The following is a 15,299-nucleotide window of genomic DNA, read 5'->3' on the forward strand; positions in this document are numbered from 1 at the left end:
ACCACACGGCATTTGTGGCATAATGCTGTATGAAATATCAATAAAACAGGATGGATCAGCAAAGATAATAGTAGAGAAAACACAGCAAAGAGATCTGGGTAACACCACAAACCTAAGTACATTTCTCAGTAGTGTAACAGCAGTTCAGCTGTTTTCAAAACAGCGCAGCTTTTCCAGTAACAAGCTATTTTTTCCAACAAGTAAGTGTTATATTGCTGTTTTTATGTCACATTTATAATGCACACCCGGCCTTGCAACGGATTGTGATGTTAATCAAATGCAGTCTAGTAGACTGTCGCTCTCCAGTTGCATTGAGGGTTAGAAATTAACTTTTCCTTTCAGCCTTAAAGGCAATTTTTATAATTACCTCATTTAAAACAAATGCAAATTTATATCTTACAATTTAGTCTTTTTTTCTCATAATTATGACTTTTTTCTCCAAACTGCAAGTTTATATCTGACAATTCTGACAGCTTTTCTCAGAATTGTGTGATATAAACTCACATTTCTGACTTTTTTTCTTGTAATTGTAAATTTATATCTCACAATTCGGACTTCTTTTCTCAGAACTTTGAGATATAAACTTGCAATTGGGAGTAACAAGTCCAAATTCTGAGGAAAAAACTAGGGCTACTTGCAATTGTTTGTTCATATCTGACAGTTCTGACTTCATGACACACAACTGCAAGTTTATCTTAAAATTTTGATTTTGTTCAGATTTTTGCAATTCAGATTTTTTTTTACAGAACTGTAATATAAACTTGCAATTCTGACTTTTTCTCATAACTGCACATTTATATTTTTGACTTCTTTTCTCAGAATTGTGAGATACAAACTCTCAATTGAGAGATATAAAGTCAAATTCTGAGGGAAAACAAAAACAATTTCTTACAATTGCATGTTTATATTTCACAATTTTAACTTTATTTCTTTAGTTTAAATCTTCATTGTTTAAATTCATTGTTTACCTGGGTCTTTAGTCTATGATTAGTTCACCTCACCTCTTATCTGACAAGTTTTGAGTCGTTCGTTCATCCCGTGACAGCCCTATAAGATGAACGACTCGAAAAACCTGAAAACTTGAAACGGGTGAACTAATTCCAGTACAGAACCTAATAGGATGTTGCGCATGCGCGACTGAACAAATCACTCCCCGAGACGACTCGTTCTTCCCGAGTCACATTAAAGATTCGTTCAAAATGAACAAATCGTTAAAGAACACGCATTCCAGAACTTGTGCTACACAAGCTTTTGTACTTAAAAAGTATACAAATTTTTATTTTTCGATCAAAAATGACCGATCGTTTTGCTAGATAAGACCCTTCTTCCTCAGCTGGGATCGTTTAGAGCCATCTGAAGCTGCATTTAAACTACATTTTGGAAGTTCAAAATCAGGGGCACAATTGAAGTCCATTATATGAAGAAAAATCCTGAAATGTTTTCCTCAAAAACCATAATTTCTTTACGACTGAAGGCAGAAAGAAATGAACATCTTGGATGACAAGGGGGTGAGTAAATTATTTGTAAATTGTTGTTCTGGAAGTGGACTTCTCCTTTAAAGACACTAAATCAGCTAATATATGCAGCTACTTTTGGTTTTACTTTTTCTAAAGAGTAGTTTGAATGGACTGGAGGCCAGTAGTTTTCTACAGTAGCTTCTCCAACACTGATGCAATATCAGCTGTCAGAGATGCAAAAAACACTTTTTTTACAATTGCATGTTTATATTTCACAATTTAAACTTTATTTCTCAGAATTTTTCACTACTGCTAGAAAAAAATGTCAGAATTGCAACAATTAAACTCAAAAATTAAAGTTTACATCATACAATTCTAAGAAGAAAGTCAGAAATGTGAGAAAAAAGTCAGAATTGCTAAAAATTGCTTTTTTTTCAGTGGCAGAAACGAGCTTCCATCGCAAAATGATGCTCTTATTTAAATCAAATCTGCACTTCATTGTTTATGATGAGAGAATTTGCGTGTGTGCAGAATTTAGTCAGTGAGTGCGAACAAAAATTAAAACAAAACTAACACCTCTGATTGGCCGTTTATAAGCTCAACAGAAACGTATATGATTGGTTAGAAGGCTTAATGCTGCTAAAAACAACAAGTAAAAAAGGAATCTGATGCAACGTGCACAGGTCTAACTGTTATTCTATGAACTGACACTTCTCACATCTCATTTTAATTGCAACAGCCATGATACATTTTGTTTAATTATGCAGGGGCAATTTTTGCCCCTTTATTTTGAATTCGTGGGGGATTTTTGTTCATTTTTGCCACAAGCCCCCATTGATTTCCAACCCTGGTTTGGACAGTCATCTTAACATAGTGGTTCAAAAAAAGAAACATTGAGTCACTTGTATGTAGTGAAGTAAAAACACTGCAGATACTAGCACCGTTTTCAATTCAGGTGTATAAATTAGGGTAGATTACACTTGTTTCAGTCCTCTAATGATTACTAAATTTAAAGACAGTAAATCACCAAAAATTCCTTCAGTGTACGCAGCTACTTTTGGTTATACTTTTTCTAAAGGGTAGTTTGACTGGAGGCGAGTAGTTTTCTACAGTAGCTTCTCCAACACTGATGCAATATCAGCTGTCAGAGATGCAGATGTGGCGTTGAGACAGAGGTGGGCGGATGGACTTACACTGGATGGTGTCTGGAGGTGGAGGTACAGCAGCAGGACAGTGTTCCTCATCACTGTTGTCTCCACATTCATTCAGATGATTGCAAATCAGCGAGAGAAGTTTCAGACATCTGCCATTGGTGCAGTGGAACTTGCACTCTGCAGTAAGACAAAGAGAGAAACACGTCTTCAAGGGTGGATGGTTAAGATTGTTATGACACAATGCGGCACTATTATACAACTGAAGGCATCACATACCAGACAGACTGAATAATTAAGCATATGCAGGTTGATGCAATGCACCACATGCAGGAAAATAACAATTACAACTTAGCTTTGGGTGGAGTGCTGAGATGAAGAGATATTTCAAAACTTTATAGAGCATGAGAAGCATTTCTACCCAGTTGCTCTAAGACTAGTCTAAACCTCAGACGGTACACCCATAGACCCTTCACGGGCCGTCTGATGGATATTGCACACAGAAATGGCAACAGCTGGCTAAAACCGCAAGCTCCAATCTGATTGGCTGGCTTCCAAACAATTTATGTTATCCAGAGTGCACAGGTTTTTAATCAGTCAGTCAGTCAGTCAGCTTGCTGATGTGGTGTCATCCATTACAGATTAGTGTTTCCAAAATATCATGTAAACAAACTGCGGCTGGTTGGTTCATATGTCAGTCAGACATTCTCTTCCTGTCTAAGTGAGTGGTTCTTTGGCTGAATAAACAGCAAAGTAGACCAGACTTTATGCTGAAAGTCAGAAGTCTGGCTCTGTAAGATGCGATGCAGAATCATAAACACCATGTTAATATAAGCACAACATGTGTGCTAATGTGTTGCTGACAGAGTTTGATGACAATTAATTAAGAAATATAAGCTAGTGCATGTTTGCTTTATTAATCATTAATCATATAAATCATTTTCTAACTTCTACTGTCAGCACAACATTAAAAATTAATATTGTAAATAATGTGATGGATAAATCTATAGCAATGTAAATATTAAAAAATACAATCAAAATAGTCTTTATGGCTTGTGCACTATTATTTAATTATATAAATATACTGTTATAGTATTTAATAATATGAATCAGTCTTTATTTTTTTACATTTTCCATTATTTTTAGTTTGATTTAAGTTTTAGTCATTTTTATATACGCTTTTTTTCTATTTATCTTTTTTTAGTTCATTTTAACTTCATTTTTAGTTTTAGCAATTGTAATACTTTAACTTACGTCAGGGCAGATAATTATTGTTTGATGAAATGAAAATATCAAAAAATCATTTGATGAAATGAAAATAAATATTGTAAATAATATGATGGATAAATCTGTGGCAATGTTAATATTAAACAAATATATTAAACTAGTCTTTATGACTTGTGCATTATATTACGCACTTTATATGGTGATCTACTGTTATTTTAGTATAATTTATGCAATCATAGTGTTATACTGTTTAGTATGACAATATGAAGTATTTAACAATATGAATTAGCCTTTTTTTATATTTTCAGTTTTAATTTTAGTTTATGTTTTAGTATTTCTGGTACATGCCATAGCCATTTTTATTTTAAATCTGCTTGTTTTATATAGCTGCCAACTTTTCTCTCTCTTTTTTTATTTTTAATTTTAGTAATTGTAATACTTCAAAATAAATGCATTTTCAAATATATATATATGTAAAAAAACACAATTTGTTAAGTCAGCTTAAAATAATTTGTTACCCTGCTGCCTTAAAATTTTAAGTTCAGTCAACTAAAATAAGTTTAGTCAACTTGAAATGTTAAGTCGTACTAAGTAACAACTTAGATCTTTGTGTTTGCTAAACTTAACAGATGAGTAAGTAACCCAGCTGCCTTAAAATTTTAAGTTGATTCAACTCAAATATCTAAGTTGTCACTTAGTATAATTTAACATTTCAAGTTGAATAAACTTTTTTTGAGTTGACTGAACTTAAAATTTTAAGGTAGCCAGGTTACAAATTATTTTAAGTTGACTCCACAAATTGTTTTTTTACAGTTTAGGCTTAAGCCCTGTCTGTGAAACCAGGGGAACAAGTCATCATAAGTTGTAAATCATGGTACTTTTACGGTGCTTTTTTATTCTTTATGAAAGAATGTGCATTGATTGTATGGAAAAGAGAAGCTCAGACATTTCCTTTTGTGAAATCACATGTTTGGAAGAACATTTCTGGGTGAACTGTTTCTTTAAGGAATAGATCAACACCACTGAAAAGATAAAATGTAAGATTAAATAAAGACAAAAATGTTATTTAATTGTAAAAGTCATCTTAATTTCTCCCTCTAATTTAATAACAAAAGAGCTTTGTCAGTCAGGTGCACTAAAAAGATCCCAAGGAAGGGAACATATGAGGTAGTTGTTCAGCAGGCTGCTGTGAATAAAAGAGGTCAGGGATGTTGTGCTGGGGTTTTACGGGTCTCTAATCTACCCAGACTCACGATGCGTGACCTGATGCCGCACCCGATGACATAACATCTACCATAAAACATTCACTCCAGAGCCATTACAGCGGGGCAGGATTTCTGTGAGCCTGTATCAGGCAGTTCTCCGGGCCGCTGTCTCGTCTGTGGCGTTAATCGCAGATTTGATCACCAGCAGGGGAAATGAGACACCATGTTTGAGACGCCAGTCTCTACACAACGCCCAAACAAACTCAAACACACTCGTGCGTCTGCTTGAGCACAGACAACTATCTGTCTGTCCCGAGCAGACAGCTAGGCGTGTCACTCAATTTCAGGATGATCTAGAAATGTAGCACAAAATCTGAGCCATGCAGACATTGCTGATTTTTTACAATTTCTAAACAAATTGTGTTCAGAAAATTCACTGACATAATGCTAGGGTGCTTGGGTTCATGGCTTTCAAATCTCTGAAAGAGATTTTTTTTTTTTTTTTTTGTTGTTTTGTTTTTTTGAGGCACTTGAAGCAAATTAAACATACATGAATAGAACTGCATTCTCACAGAATTTATGTATATTCTCTAGATATTTTAGTTATATACAAATATTAACAAAGACTGCCTCATCTTTTTATTTTCTTGTCAGTCCAATATTGTGCCATCTCAGATTCATGTCTAAGTAGGTGGACTTTATGCCGCCACTCAGATGTTTCAATGTAAGTATATCTGATTTTTCCCCCATTTATTCACCTACCAGATTAAAAACATCAGTGCTTTTCAGAATACATATTGTTTTAAAAGCAGTTTCACAGAAAATCATGACGTTAATGTTTACAGTATCTTAATATCTTCCTGCCTTATTATTGCATTTAGCAGATTAATGCTGGGAAATAATATAGTTTATATTTTGCGATGAAACAAGCAATCACAATTGCACATTTACAGAGTAAATAAAGAAATAAAAAGATTTTGTAAACAAAACAAAGATTAGTAGAGTAAATTTTATAAGAAAATACTATTTCAGACTTTCAAAAATTTCATGTTTATTTAAAGTGTTACTTGCTGTTTCTTTGTTAAAATTTGTTAAATTTACAGTTTCTTAGTAAAAATTGTTTTGAAGTAACATTTCTTTTAGTTTATGTATATTAAGTTGAACATAATAATATATACAAGTTTATATTAAGAGCTGGGAGATGATATAAGCCTACATTTATCAACAAAATAAAACAAACAAACATGCAGTAGAGATTTTACGTGCATAAAGCAATACATATATACTGTAACAAAATCTATAAAGTCCCAACTGCATGGATTCCTTCAGTTACTTCAGTTATTTTTAAGTAATTTACTTTAATGTGTCAGGAGATAATGAAAAGTGACTGCCTTGTTGAGTGAGGCATTGCATTATTTAGTCAAATGATTCATTCAACGACGCAAATTGATTATATGAAGTGAATCATTGCACCGTTCACTCAACTGATTTGTTCAAAAACACTTATTCATTCATGAAACAAGACAAAAGGGTCTTTGTGCATGAATAATTAAATATTGCACTAAGCAATTTAATTAAAAAAAACATTCTTCAAGGAACAAACAAGGATGCTCTATGAATGAATCATTGAATCGTTTAAATGACTAATTAAATAGTTAACTCAAACAATTTGATTAAAAAACACTCATTCAAAGAACAAACAACAATTGTCTGAGTGAATCATTAATAGTGAATAAGTGTTCCCTATTCTAAAGTGTTACTGAAAATGGATATGGTGATTTCTATTTCATACTGACTTTTACCAGGCCTTTCGACCACTGGTTAAAGGCTTAACTAAGTAAGCTATTTAGGTTTACTTTTGTAGTTCTGTTCTTGGTTCTTTTGGTCTGTACCATAAAATAAACTGCCACATTTACTACAGGTTCGCTTAGTGTTCATACTCTCATTTTTAACACCATACCTAAAGAAACAAAATAGAAGGCGTAAGGAGACGGTCACAACCTGACACAGCTTTTATGATGCATATTTTATGAGCTTACTGAACATTCAAAACAATGCTGTGTGCAGAGCCAAATGTGCTTGTTGCATGTGTGTTGTAACCAGCTGATAACACAAAGAGCTTATAAAATATGTAAAGGAGTCAAAAAAGTGGCAGGGATTCTTGCATTGCACATAGAGATACGCTGTAAGGAGAATGTAATAGGCAGCATAGTCCTACATATGACCAGAAGAACCAGGTATGTTTTATTAGTCATGCAGAATAAGCCATTAATATGTGCTTTATAAATACTAATAAACAGCCAATATGTTATGCATGCTAATAAGCAACTAGTTAATAGTGAATAGTGTTCCCTCATGTAAAGTGCTGCTGTTTTTCTTGTTGAAAATCCTGTTTGACTTTATGGTCACATTATGGAAATTAAATGCATTTTAAATGCTGTTTCATGATGGCAAGTGGAAAATTAAGATGAAAAAGACAACAAGCCGCAGTCGTGAACAGCTGACACACTTGGCCTGAACTTCCCAGCGGACTCCAAATCCCAGGTGTGGGTTAAATTTAGGCACTGAGGCTTCTCTCACACCCATCCATCCCATGATTTCCACCGGCCGACCGGCCGCACACAGATGGCCTTGTCTGACTGCTTCAGGGGAACGGAGGGCAGGTGACATCAACAGCCGGACCAGGGAGGAGAACCCAGACACGCAGGGTGGTTCGAGGTCTTATCAGGGTCGGATGAGTCATGAGAATGGCAGGCGAGTGTGCGACAAGCGGCCGATGACACGGAGAGCGGTCAGAGAGCATCAGTTTGGTTGAGCAGACAGGGGAAGTGAGCGAGAGAGAGTGTCTTGCTCTACTGGATCAGACACACCGATAAATATACTAAACAACAGTCTAAAGCCCTGTTCACACTAAGGATAGTAACTATAACGATGAAGATATAGTTTAAAAATCATTCTAAACTTAATAGAATAGCAAAGTCAACACCATAGCTATAATAATAACAACACAGAGGAACGTTATCGTTGGAATCACTTTCAGAATGACTTTTTCCAGCTGCCAAATAATCAAAGAATTGACAGCCAGTCACATTCCATCCTGCTTTAAAAAGCTTAAGCATTTAAAGAAGCAGACAACAAAACGGGTCAAACGAATCATTTGAGTAAATGATTCAGTGATTCACTCATTGTTTTGTTTCTTGAATGAATTGGTGATTTTAAATGAATCATTTGAATGATTCAATGATTCACGCATAGACCATCCTTGTTTGTTCCCTAATGTTTTTTTTTTTTTTTAAATCAAAACACTTGAGTGAACTATTTAGTCATTTGAACAATTCAGTGATTCACTTATTGAGAACCATTGTTTGTTTTCTGAGCGAATAAGTGTTTTTAAATTGAATCGGTTGAGTGAACTATTTGATTAGTCATTTAAGCGATTTAATGATTCACTCAGACCACTGTTGTTTGTTCTGTGAATGAATGAGTGTTTTTCTAATTGAATTGCATAGTGAACTATTTAATTAGTCATTTGAACAATTTAACTATGACTTTTTTCCTCAATAAATTCCTAATTTGCTGCTTATTAATAGTTAGTAAGGTAGTTGTTAAAAGAGAAGTCCACTTCCAGAACAACAATTTACAGATAATGTACTCACCCCCTTGTCATCCAAGATGTCCATGACTTTCTTTGTTTTCTTTAAGTATTTCAATTGTATTATTTTTATGAAAATAACCGATCGTTTCGCTAGATAAGACCCTTCTTTCTCGGCTGGGATTGTTTACAACCGCATTTGGGATTGTTTAAACTGGAAGTTCAAAATCGGGGCACTATATCAGTCCATTACATGGAGAAAAATCCTGAAATGTTTTCCTCAAAAAACATAATTTCTTTACAACTGAAGAAAGAAAGACATGAACATCTTGGATGACAAGGGGGTGAGTACATTATCTGTAAATTGTTGTTCTGAAGTGGACTTCTCCTTTAAGTTTAGGTATTGGGTAGAATTAGAGATGTAGAATAAGGTCATGTAGAATAAGGCATTAATATGTGCTCAATTAGTACTAATAAAATGGCTAATATTCTAGTAATATGCATGCTAATAAGCAACTAGTTAAGAGACTGTAAAATAAAGTGTTACCCAGTTTTCAAAGTGCATCTTATTGTGAACAATTCATGCATGTTTATTTTATTTTATTTATTTATTTTTTAATTTGTAGTGTTTAATCAAAGTGTAAATGTCATGGATCTTCCTGTGAAATGTCAAATTTCTCTCGTTGACGATTCTCTCTGATTACATTGCAACTTTAATATCAACGGAAAAGCAAAGCAAAGCAAAAAAAAAACAAAAAAAAAAACAAAAAAAACAGGAAGTCATTTCAGAGCAAGTAATACATTTTGATAAAGATAAACATGAATGTGCATTATTAAAAGAACTTATTTATTATTAATGAGGTCACACTTCAGAAACAATGAACTAACTGTTAATTAACTACAACATGTGCCTCAATAAACTCCTAACTTGCTGATTATTAATAGTTAGTTGTAGTAAGGTAGTTGTTAAGTTTAGTTATGGGATCAGATTAAGAGATCTAAAATATGGTCATGCATTATTACTATTAGGTGATTTGTGACCCTGGACCACAAAATAAGGGTCAATTTTTTAAAATTGAGATTTATACATTACCTGAAAGCTGAAAAAAATAAGCTCTCCATTTATGTTTGGTTCGTTAGGATAGGACATTTGGCCAAGATACAACTATTTGAAAATCTGGAATCTGAGGTTGCAAAAAATCTAAATTTTGAGAAAATTGCTTTTTAAGTTGTCCAAATGAAGTTCTTAGCAATGCATATTACTAATCAGAAATTAAGTTTTGATATATTTACAGTAGGAAATTCACAAAATATCTTTATGGAACATGATCTTAATATCCTACTGATTTTTGGCATAAAAGAAAAATCGATAATTTTGACCCATACAATGTATTGTTGGCTATTGCTACAGATACCCATGCTACTTATGACTGGTTTTGTGGTCCAAGGTCACATTTGGTTAAAAAACATTTTTTGTTATGCTGGTAGAAAGTCTCTTCTTCTTAAGTGTATTTATATCATCAGTGGAAGGTGTAGGACCATAAAATGTTCATTCAATCACACTTCTCGGTCCGAGGGCTACGATAGGCTGTCCTACCTGCCTGTCACTGTATGTATTTGCATACCTCCCTGTTCGCACAGACATGATACGTCATTACATTACGCTATTGCAGACCAAGCGATGGCATGCAACTCCATGGCAACTTCTATAATGCAGTATGTCTAGTAACTGTAGCATTATCAAATGGAAAATAATGACTGTTTACAAACAGGTTTCTGCCGGTGGTTGGACAAACAGCTAGTCCCGCCCTCAAATCCAATCACTGCTTGAGACAAAGTTGCAATGTAATGCTGGACAGGATCCTTAAACAAACAAAGCAATGTTTTGATAACGCAACAGAGCTGCAGAGTTTAGAAATCAACCTGCAAACGGCTTACCGATAGTTGCCTCTACATGTTAAACTGGCATAGGAGAAAGTCGAAAGAAACCACACACACATACACACACCACCTTTAAAAAATACATATCAATTTATTAGTTGTGGGTATTTTGCTTCTTAAAATGGATTGATACCTTTCCATCTAGTTTTGGATAGCACATCTTGTTGTATTACACAAGTCTTGTGTACTTCTCCGCTGGATTTCTCCTCCAAGGCTGCGAAATGAGTTTTGTTCTTAATACCTTTAATCTTATTTGGCCCTCGTCTCCCACACATCACGCTATATCTTTTGTCACTTTCAACACTCCCCTCCCTGTCTTTCTCCCTCAGTCTGTGTCTGTCGCCGCCTCCAGGTCTTGGCTCCTTTATTAAGAAAAGAAAATAAGAGCGAGGAAGCCTGCGAAATTTTCTGCGCCAAATTCCCCAGCACATTGAGGGGGAGCGGTGTGTGTCGTGGTGAGAAGCGAATGACCTCCGCCGGCTGAGCTCGGATAATTAAGTGTGCATGCATAGCAGAATCGAGTCAAAAAGTGCGAGACGGAGCAGCCGTCGCAATATGTTCTCACTTTATTAACATTTCTGAGTAAAATGTAAAACAGACAAGGGCTAGACGCTGTACTACATATAGCTGGTGTGATGGTCTTTTTTTAAAGTTGAAAACTATTAAGCTAATTTTGAAAAGCCTGTGACTTAAAGTGCCAGATTTCAAGTGCATGCATTAGACTGGAGCTTATAAACAGGTCAGTCCACCGCCACGGCTCGAAACCTAAAACAAGCACAGCTAACCAGAGTTTAACCTTGCGGATATCGATTGTTTTCGCTCTCCCCCATCCCACTTGTTTAGTACCACCGTATTCCCCGTCATTCAGCCCACTTTAAACTCCCCCAATCTATCCGAACCTACCCTACGCAAACCTGTGTGCTGTGGGCTCACAAAATGACGGGAATCAATTTGGAAGCTGTCCACACTCAAAACGCCTCTGCCATGAAACACCAACACAATTCCTACTCCACAAAGACTACAGTATATGTGTGTGTGTGTGTGTGTGTGTGTGTGTGTGTGTGTGTGGTGTGAAGTGAGTGAGCGAGCACAAGCATCAAAACTGAGTAGCTTCGGTCTCTGTTGCTAGGCAAAATCATGAGCAAATGAAATCAAATCATATCATATCAGCACAAAAACAGTGGCAGCATACATCTCTTTGATTGGGATAAAATGAACTTAAATAGATATTAAATGCTAAGCTTAGCCTTGACTAATCAATGCTACAGACATACATACATTATTATTTATAGTATTTGTCTATTATTACATTGACTAGGCAATGTGTGTCTCTCTGACATGTTTTAAAGCAATAAACCACGGTCATTTTTGTATTTAAGTTAAACTTAAAGGGAACCCCGTAGTAAGACTTGTTTGGCTTAATATGCATATGTGATGTTTCTTACTAAAATATGTGGTCGAAAACTCATAAAAGATTTACGTTATTTAAAAAACATTGTTTTATACACATTTTGGACTATGGAGGCACCATTATTTCTATGATGAGAAATAGTTGCACTCGGTGATCTACTGTCGCAACACAACTCGGAAAATAAAATACAGATATGATGATCAGAGCTACTGAAAGAGCTTATAGGTGGCGATGGATATAAATGCAGGCTTAAAGGCACAATATGTACGTTTTCGCCACTAGAGGTCGCATTTTCAAAACAATAACAGAGGAGAAGCTTGATGACGCAATGACGGTGTCACACCCAGTGGACCGCACACCACGACGTGACAGAAGAACCGACCCTAAACAAAGATGTTCTGGGCTGAGGAATTCCTGTTCAACATCCAGCAGGCGAAGAGGCCGTTGGAACAATACGTGGAGGAATTCCTGAGCGTGTTACACCTGGTGAGTTGGAGTGACGCCACGATTAACGCGTGTTTTTAGATGGGGCTAAACGATGACAAATTGTTCTGTTCTATAACTCCTGACGATTGCCGCAAACCGGTTGCAGAATTCATCAACTATGTCCTTGCTCTTTGTCATTCCAATTTCTATGTTGATGTGAAAGATTCTAATCTTCCCCCCATCTGTAAACACGCAGCTGCTCCAGCTCACCACCAGCCAGCGTCCTCCACGTGCTGCTCCAACGAGCTCACTCCCTCCAGTCCTCCCTCGCTCACCTCAGTTCTCCATAGCTCCTCCCTCATCCTCAGCCCAGAACCCGCGGCCAGCTCACGGACTCCGGCATCGGCCAGCTCAGGGACTCGGGCCGCGGCTCGCTCACAGACTCCAGCATCAGCCAGCTCACGGACTCCAGCCACGCCCCCGCGATCTGGATTACCGGCTGCAAATATGGCAAGCCATATTAATATTAAGGACATTATGGACTTATGTGGTTTATTTTCTCCTGTGTCTCCGCTGGTCCCGTCCAGCTCTCCTTCATCTCTGCTGGTCCCGTCCAGCTCTCCCAAGTCTCCACTGGTTCCATCCATTCCTCCAGAGCCTGAGCGCCCTCCAGAGCCTGAGCTTCCTCCAGAGCACCCTCCTGAGCCTGAGCTGCCTCCATAGCGCCCTCCTGAGCCTGAGCTTCCTCCAGAGTGCCCTCCTGAGCTTCCTCCAGAGCGCCCTCCTGAGCCTGAGCTTCCTCCAGAGCCTGAGCTTCCTCCAGAGCGCCCTCCTGAGCCTGAGCTTCCTCCAGAGTGCCCTCCTGAGCTTCCTCCAGAGCACCCTCCATAGCCTGAGCTTCCTCCAGAGCGCCCTCCAGAGCCTGCGCCTCCCGAGCGCCCTCCTGTGCCTGCGCCTCCCGAGCGCCCTCCTGTGCCTGCGCCTCCCGAGCGCCCTCCTGTGCCTGTGCCTCCTAAGCCCAGCCTTCCTGTACTGTCCTGGGCGGAATATGCCTTAAGTTGCCCCAAGAAAATTTTGGGCGGGGGCTACCCCCCTGACCCACCATGGCCACCTGAACTGTATACTCGGCCATGGCTTCCCGAACCCCCTGATCCTCCTTGGCCACATAGACTGTGTGCTCGGCTGTGGCTTCCCAAGCTCCCTGTCCCGCCATGGCATTATGGACTGTATGCTCCGCCGTGGCTTCCCGAGCTCCCTGACCCGCCATGGCACTATGGACTGTATGCTCTGCTGTGGCTCCCTGAGCTCTCTGTTTTGTGTTTTTTTCCCCATGTATGCCCTTATTTGGTCTTTCCTGTTCCGTCTTTAATTATTATGTCACTGCTTAATCGATTCCACCTGTCTCCCCCTGATTGGTCTGTGTATTTAAGTTTGGTTGTGTTCACCGTTTGGTGGTCGGTTCTTGTAAGTCACTCTATGTCATTTTGAAGTCTTTGATGTCATTCAATGTCAGTATTGTCTCCGAGTCTTTTGCGTGCGTTTGGATTCCCTGCTGTTCCTGTTCGTTCCTGTTCCTTTTGTGGATTGTCTAATAAATGTTCAAGTTCTGGACCTCCTCGTCATACTCCTCATTCCTCACACACCACAACGTGACAGACGGAGCATGGAACGTTGGGAGATTTCTTTTTCACAAATCATGCTCACGGATGAGGTAATGTACTACTTTTTTATTAACTTACTTGTATATTTAATAACAGTATTTTATGTCATCGTACTGAATTATCTGCAAAGACTATGAAATTTGATTCAATATTAGCCTTTTACTGATATGTGACTATTTGTCATGATTTGGCGGGTTAATGATGCACATTTTTACGTGTGTAAAACAGTTGTTCTAAAAGTAAATTTGAACGAACCCACCGTATTTGCAAGTATGGCTAAATGTTTTTGTGCAGCACATACTGTATTTAATTACATTACCATAGGTTTGCTCACCAGACCTGATAAAATACTAGTGATGCACCGAATTTTTGGCCGCTGAAAATTATCGGCCGAAAATGGTATTTTCGGGTTTTGGCCGAAAGAAAAAAACGGCTGAATATATATATATATATATATATATATATATATAAATAATATAGGCCTATATATGGCGCACCACTTTTTTTTTTTTTTTTTTTTTACAATTTTTTTACAAATATATTTATTAAAATACGGTATGATTCACAAACTATTTGCTATAGACTTATTGTGTCATGTGTGATAAACGTAAAAATGCATACAAGTCATGGGCGCTACCTTTATGGTGTTTTCAAAGACATTTTTCTTTTGAGATCCACAAAAGTCATAAAGTTTTAGAACAACACGAAGGTGAGAAAATGTGAAAATAATGACACAATTGTCAATTTTGGGCAGACTTTCGTTGTGTTAAATTTCAAACCGACACTGTAGCGTTTATTTGGTTTTGCTAGCTGAAGCGTTTCATTCTGTTGTGATTTCTTTGACTGACAGGTTGCCTGAGATCGTGGGCCGGCGCTCTTTCCCCTCAGCTGGAGAGCCCATCACATGCTTTTGAACAGAATGTTCTGGTTTTTCATTTCTCTCCATGATGAATAAAATAGCAGAACATTGTGACCCCGGCTCAGCTTGGGGGCCATCCAGTTGTTAAAACAATATCCTCTACCTCAGGTCTCTCAGGAATTTTTGGATGTATGGGTCCAAATTCCACTCCAAGTTCAAATTCCACATCTGATATTAAAAGCTGGATACTGGAGTATTTTCAGTGTCAGCACTTGGCCGGCCCCGAACAAAGGCAGAAGTTTCACTTTCTGAAAACAGTCTCTTTTTTGATTTTTCTGAAACACAACCTAACAACATGATAGGGACTCC

General features: G+C 37.4%; 1 protein-coding gene across 1 annotated transcript in view; it reads right to left on the reverse strand.

Annotated features, from left to right (window-relative positions):
- Positions 1-15,299, reverse strand: part of ldlrad4a (low density lipoprotein receptor class A domain containing 4a) — a 107,855-nt gene that overhangs the window by 45,791 nt on the left and 46,765 nt on the right. The window contains 1 exon segment of the mRNA XM_051137680.1: positions 2,651-2,788. Within this exon segment, the coding sequence (XP_050993637.1) occupies positions 2,651-2,788 (138 nt within the window).

Source organism: Labeo rohita, chromosome 19 (assembly GCF_022985175.1).
Source record: "Labeo rohita strain BAU-BD-2019 chromosome 19, IGBB_LRoh.1.0, whole genome shotgun sequence".
Taxonomy (NCBI): domain Eukaryota; kingdom Metazoa; phylum Chordata; class Actinopteri; order Cypriniformes; family Cyprinidae; genus Labeo; species Labeo rohita.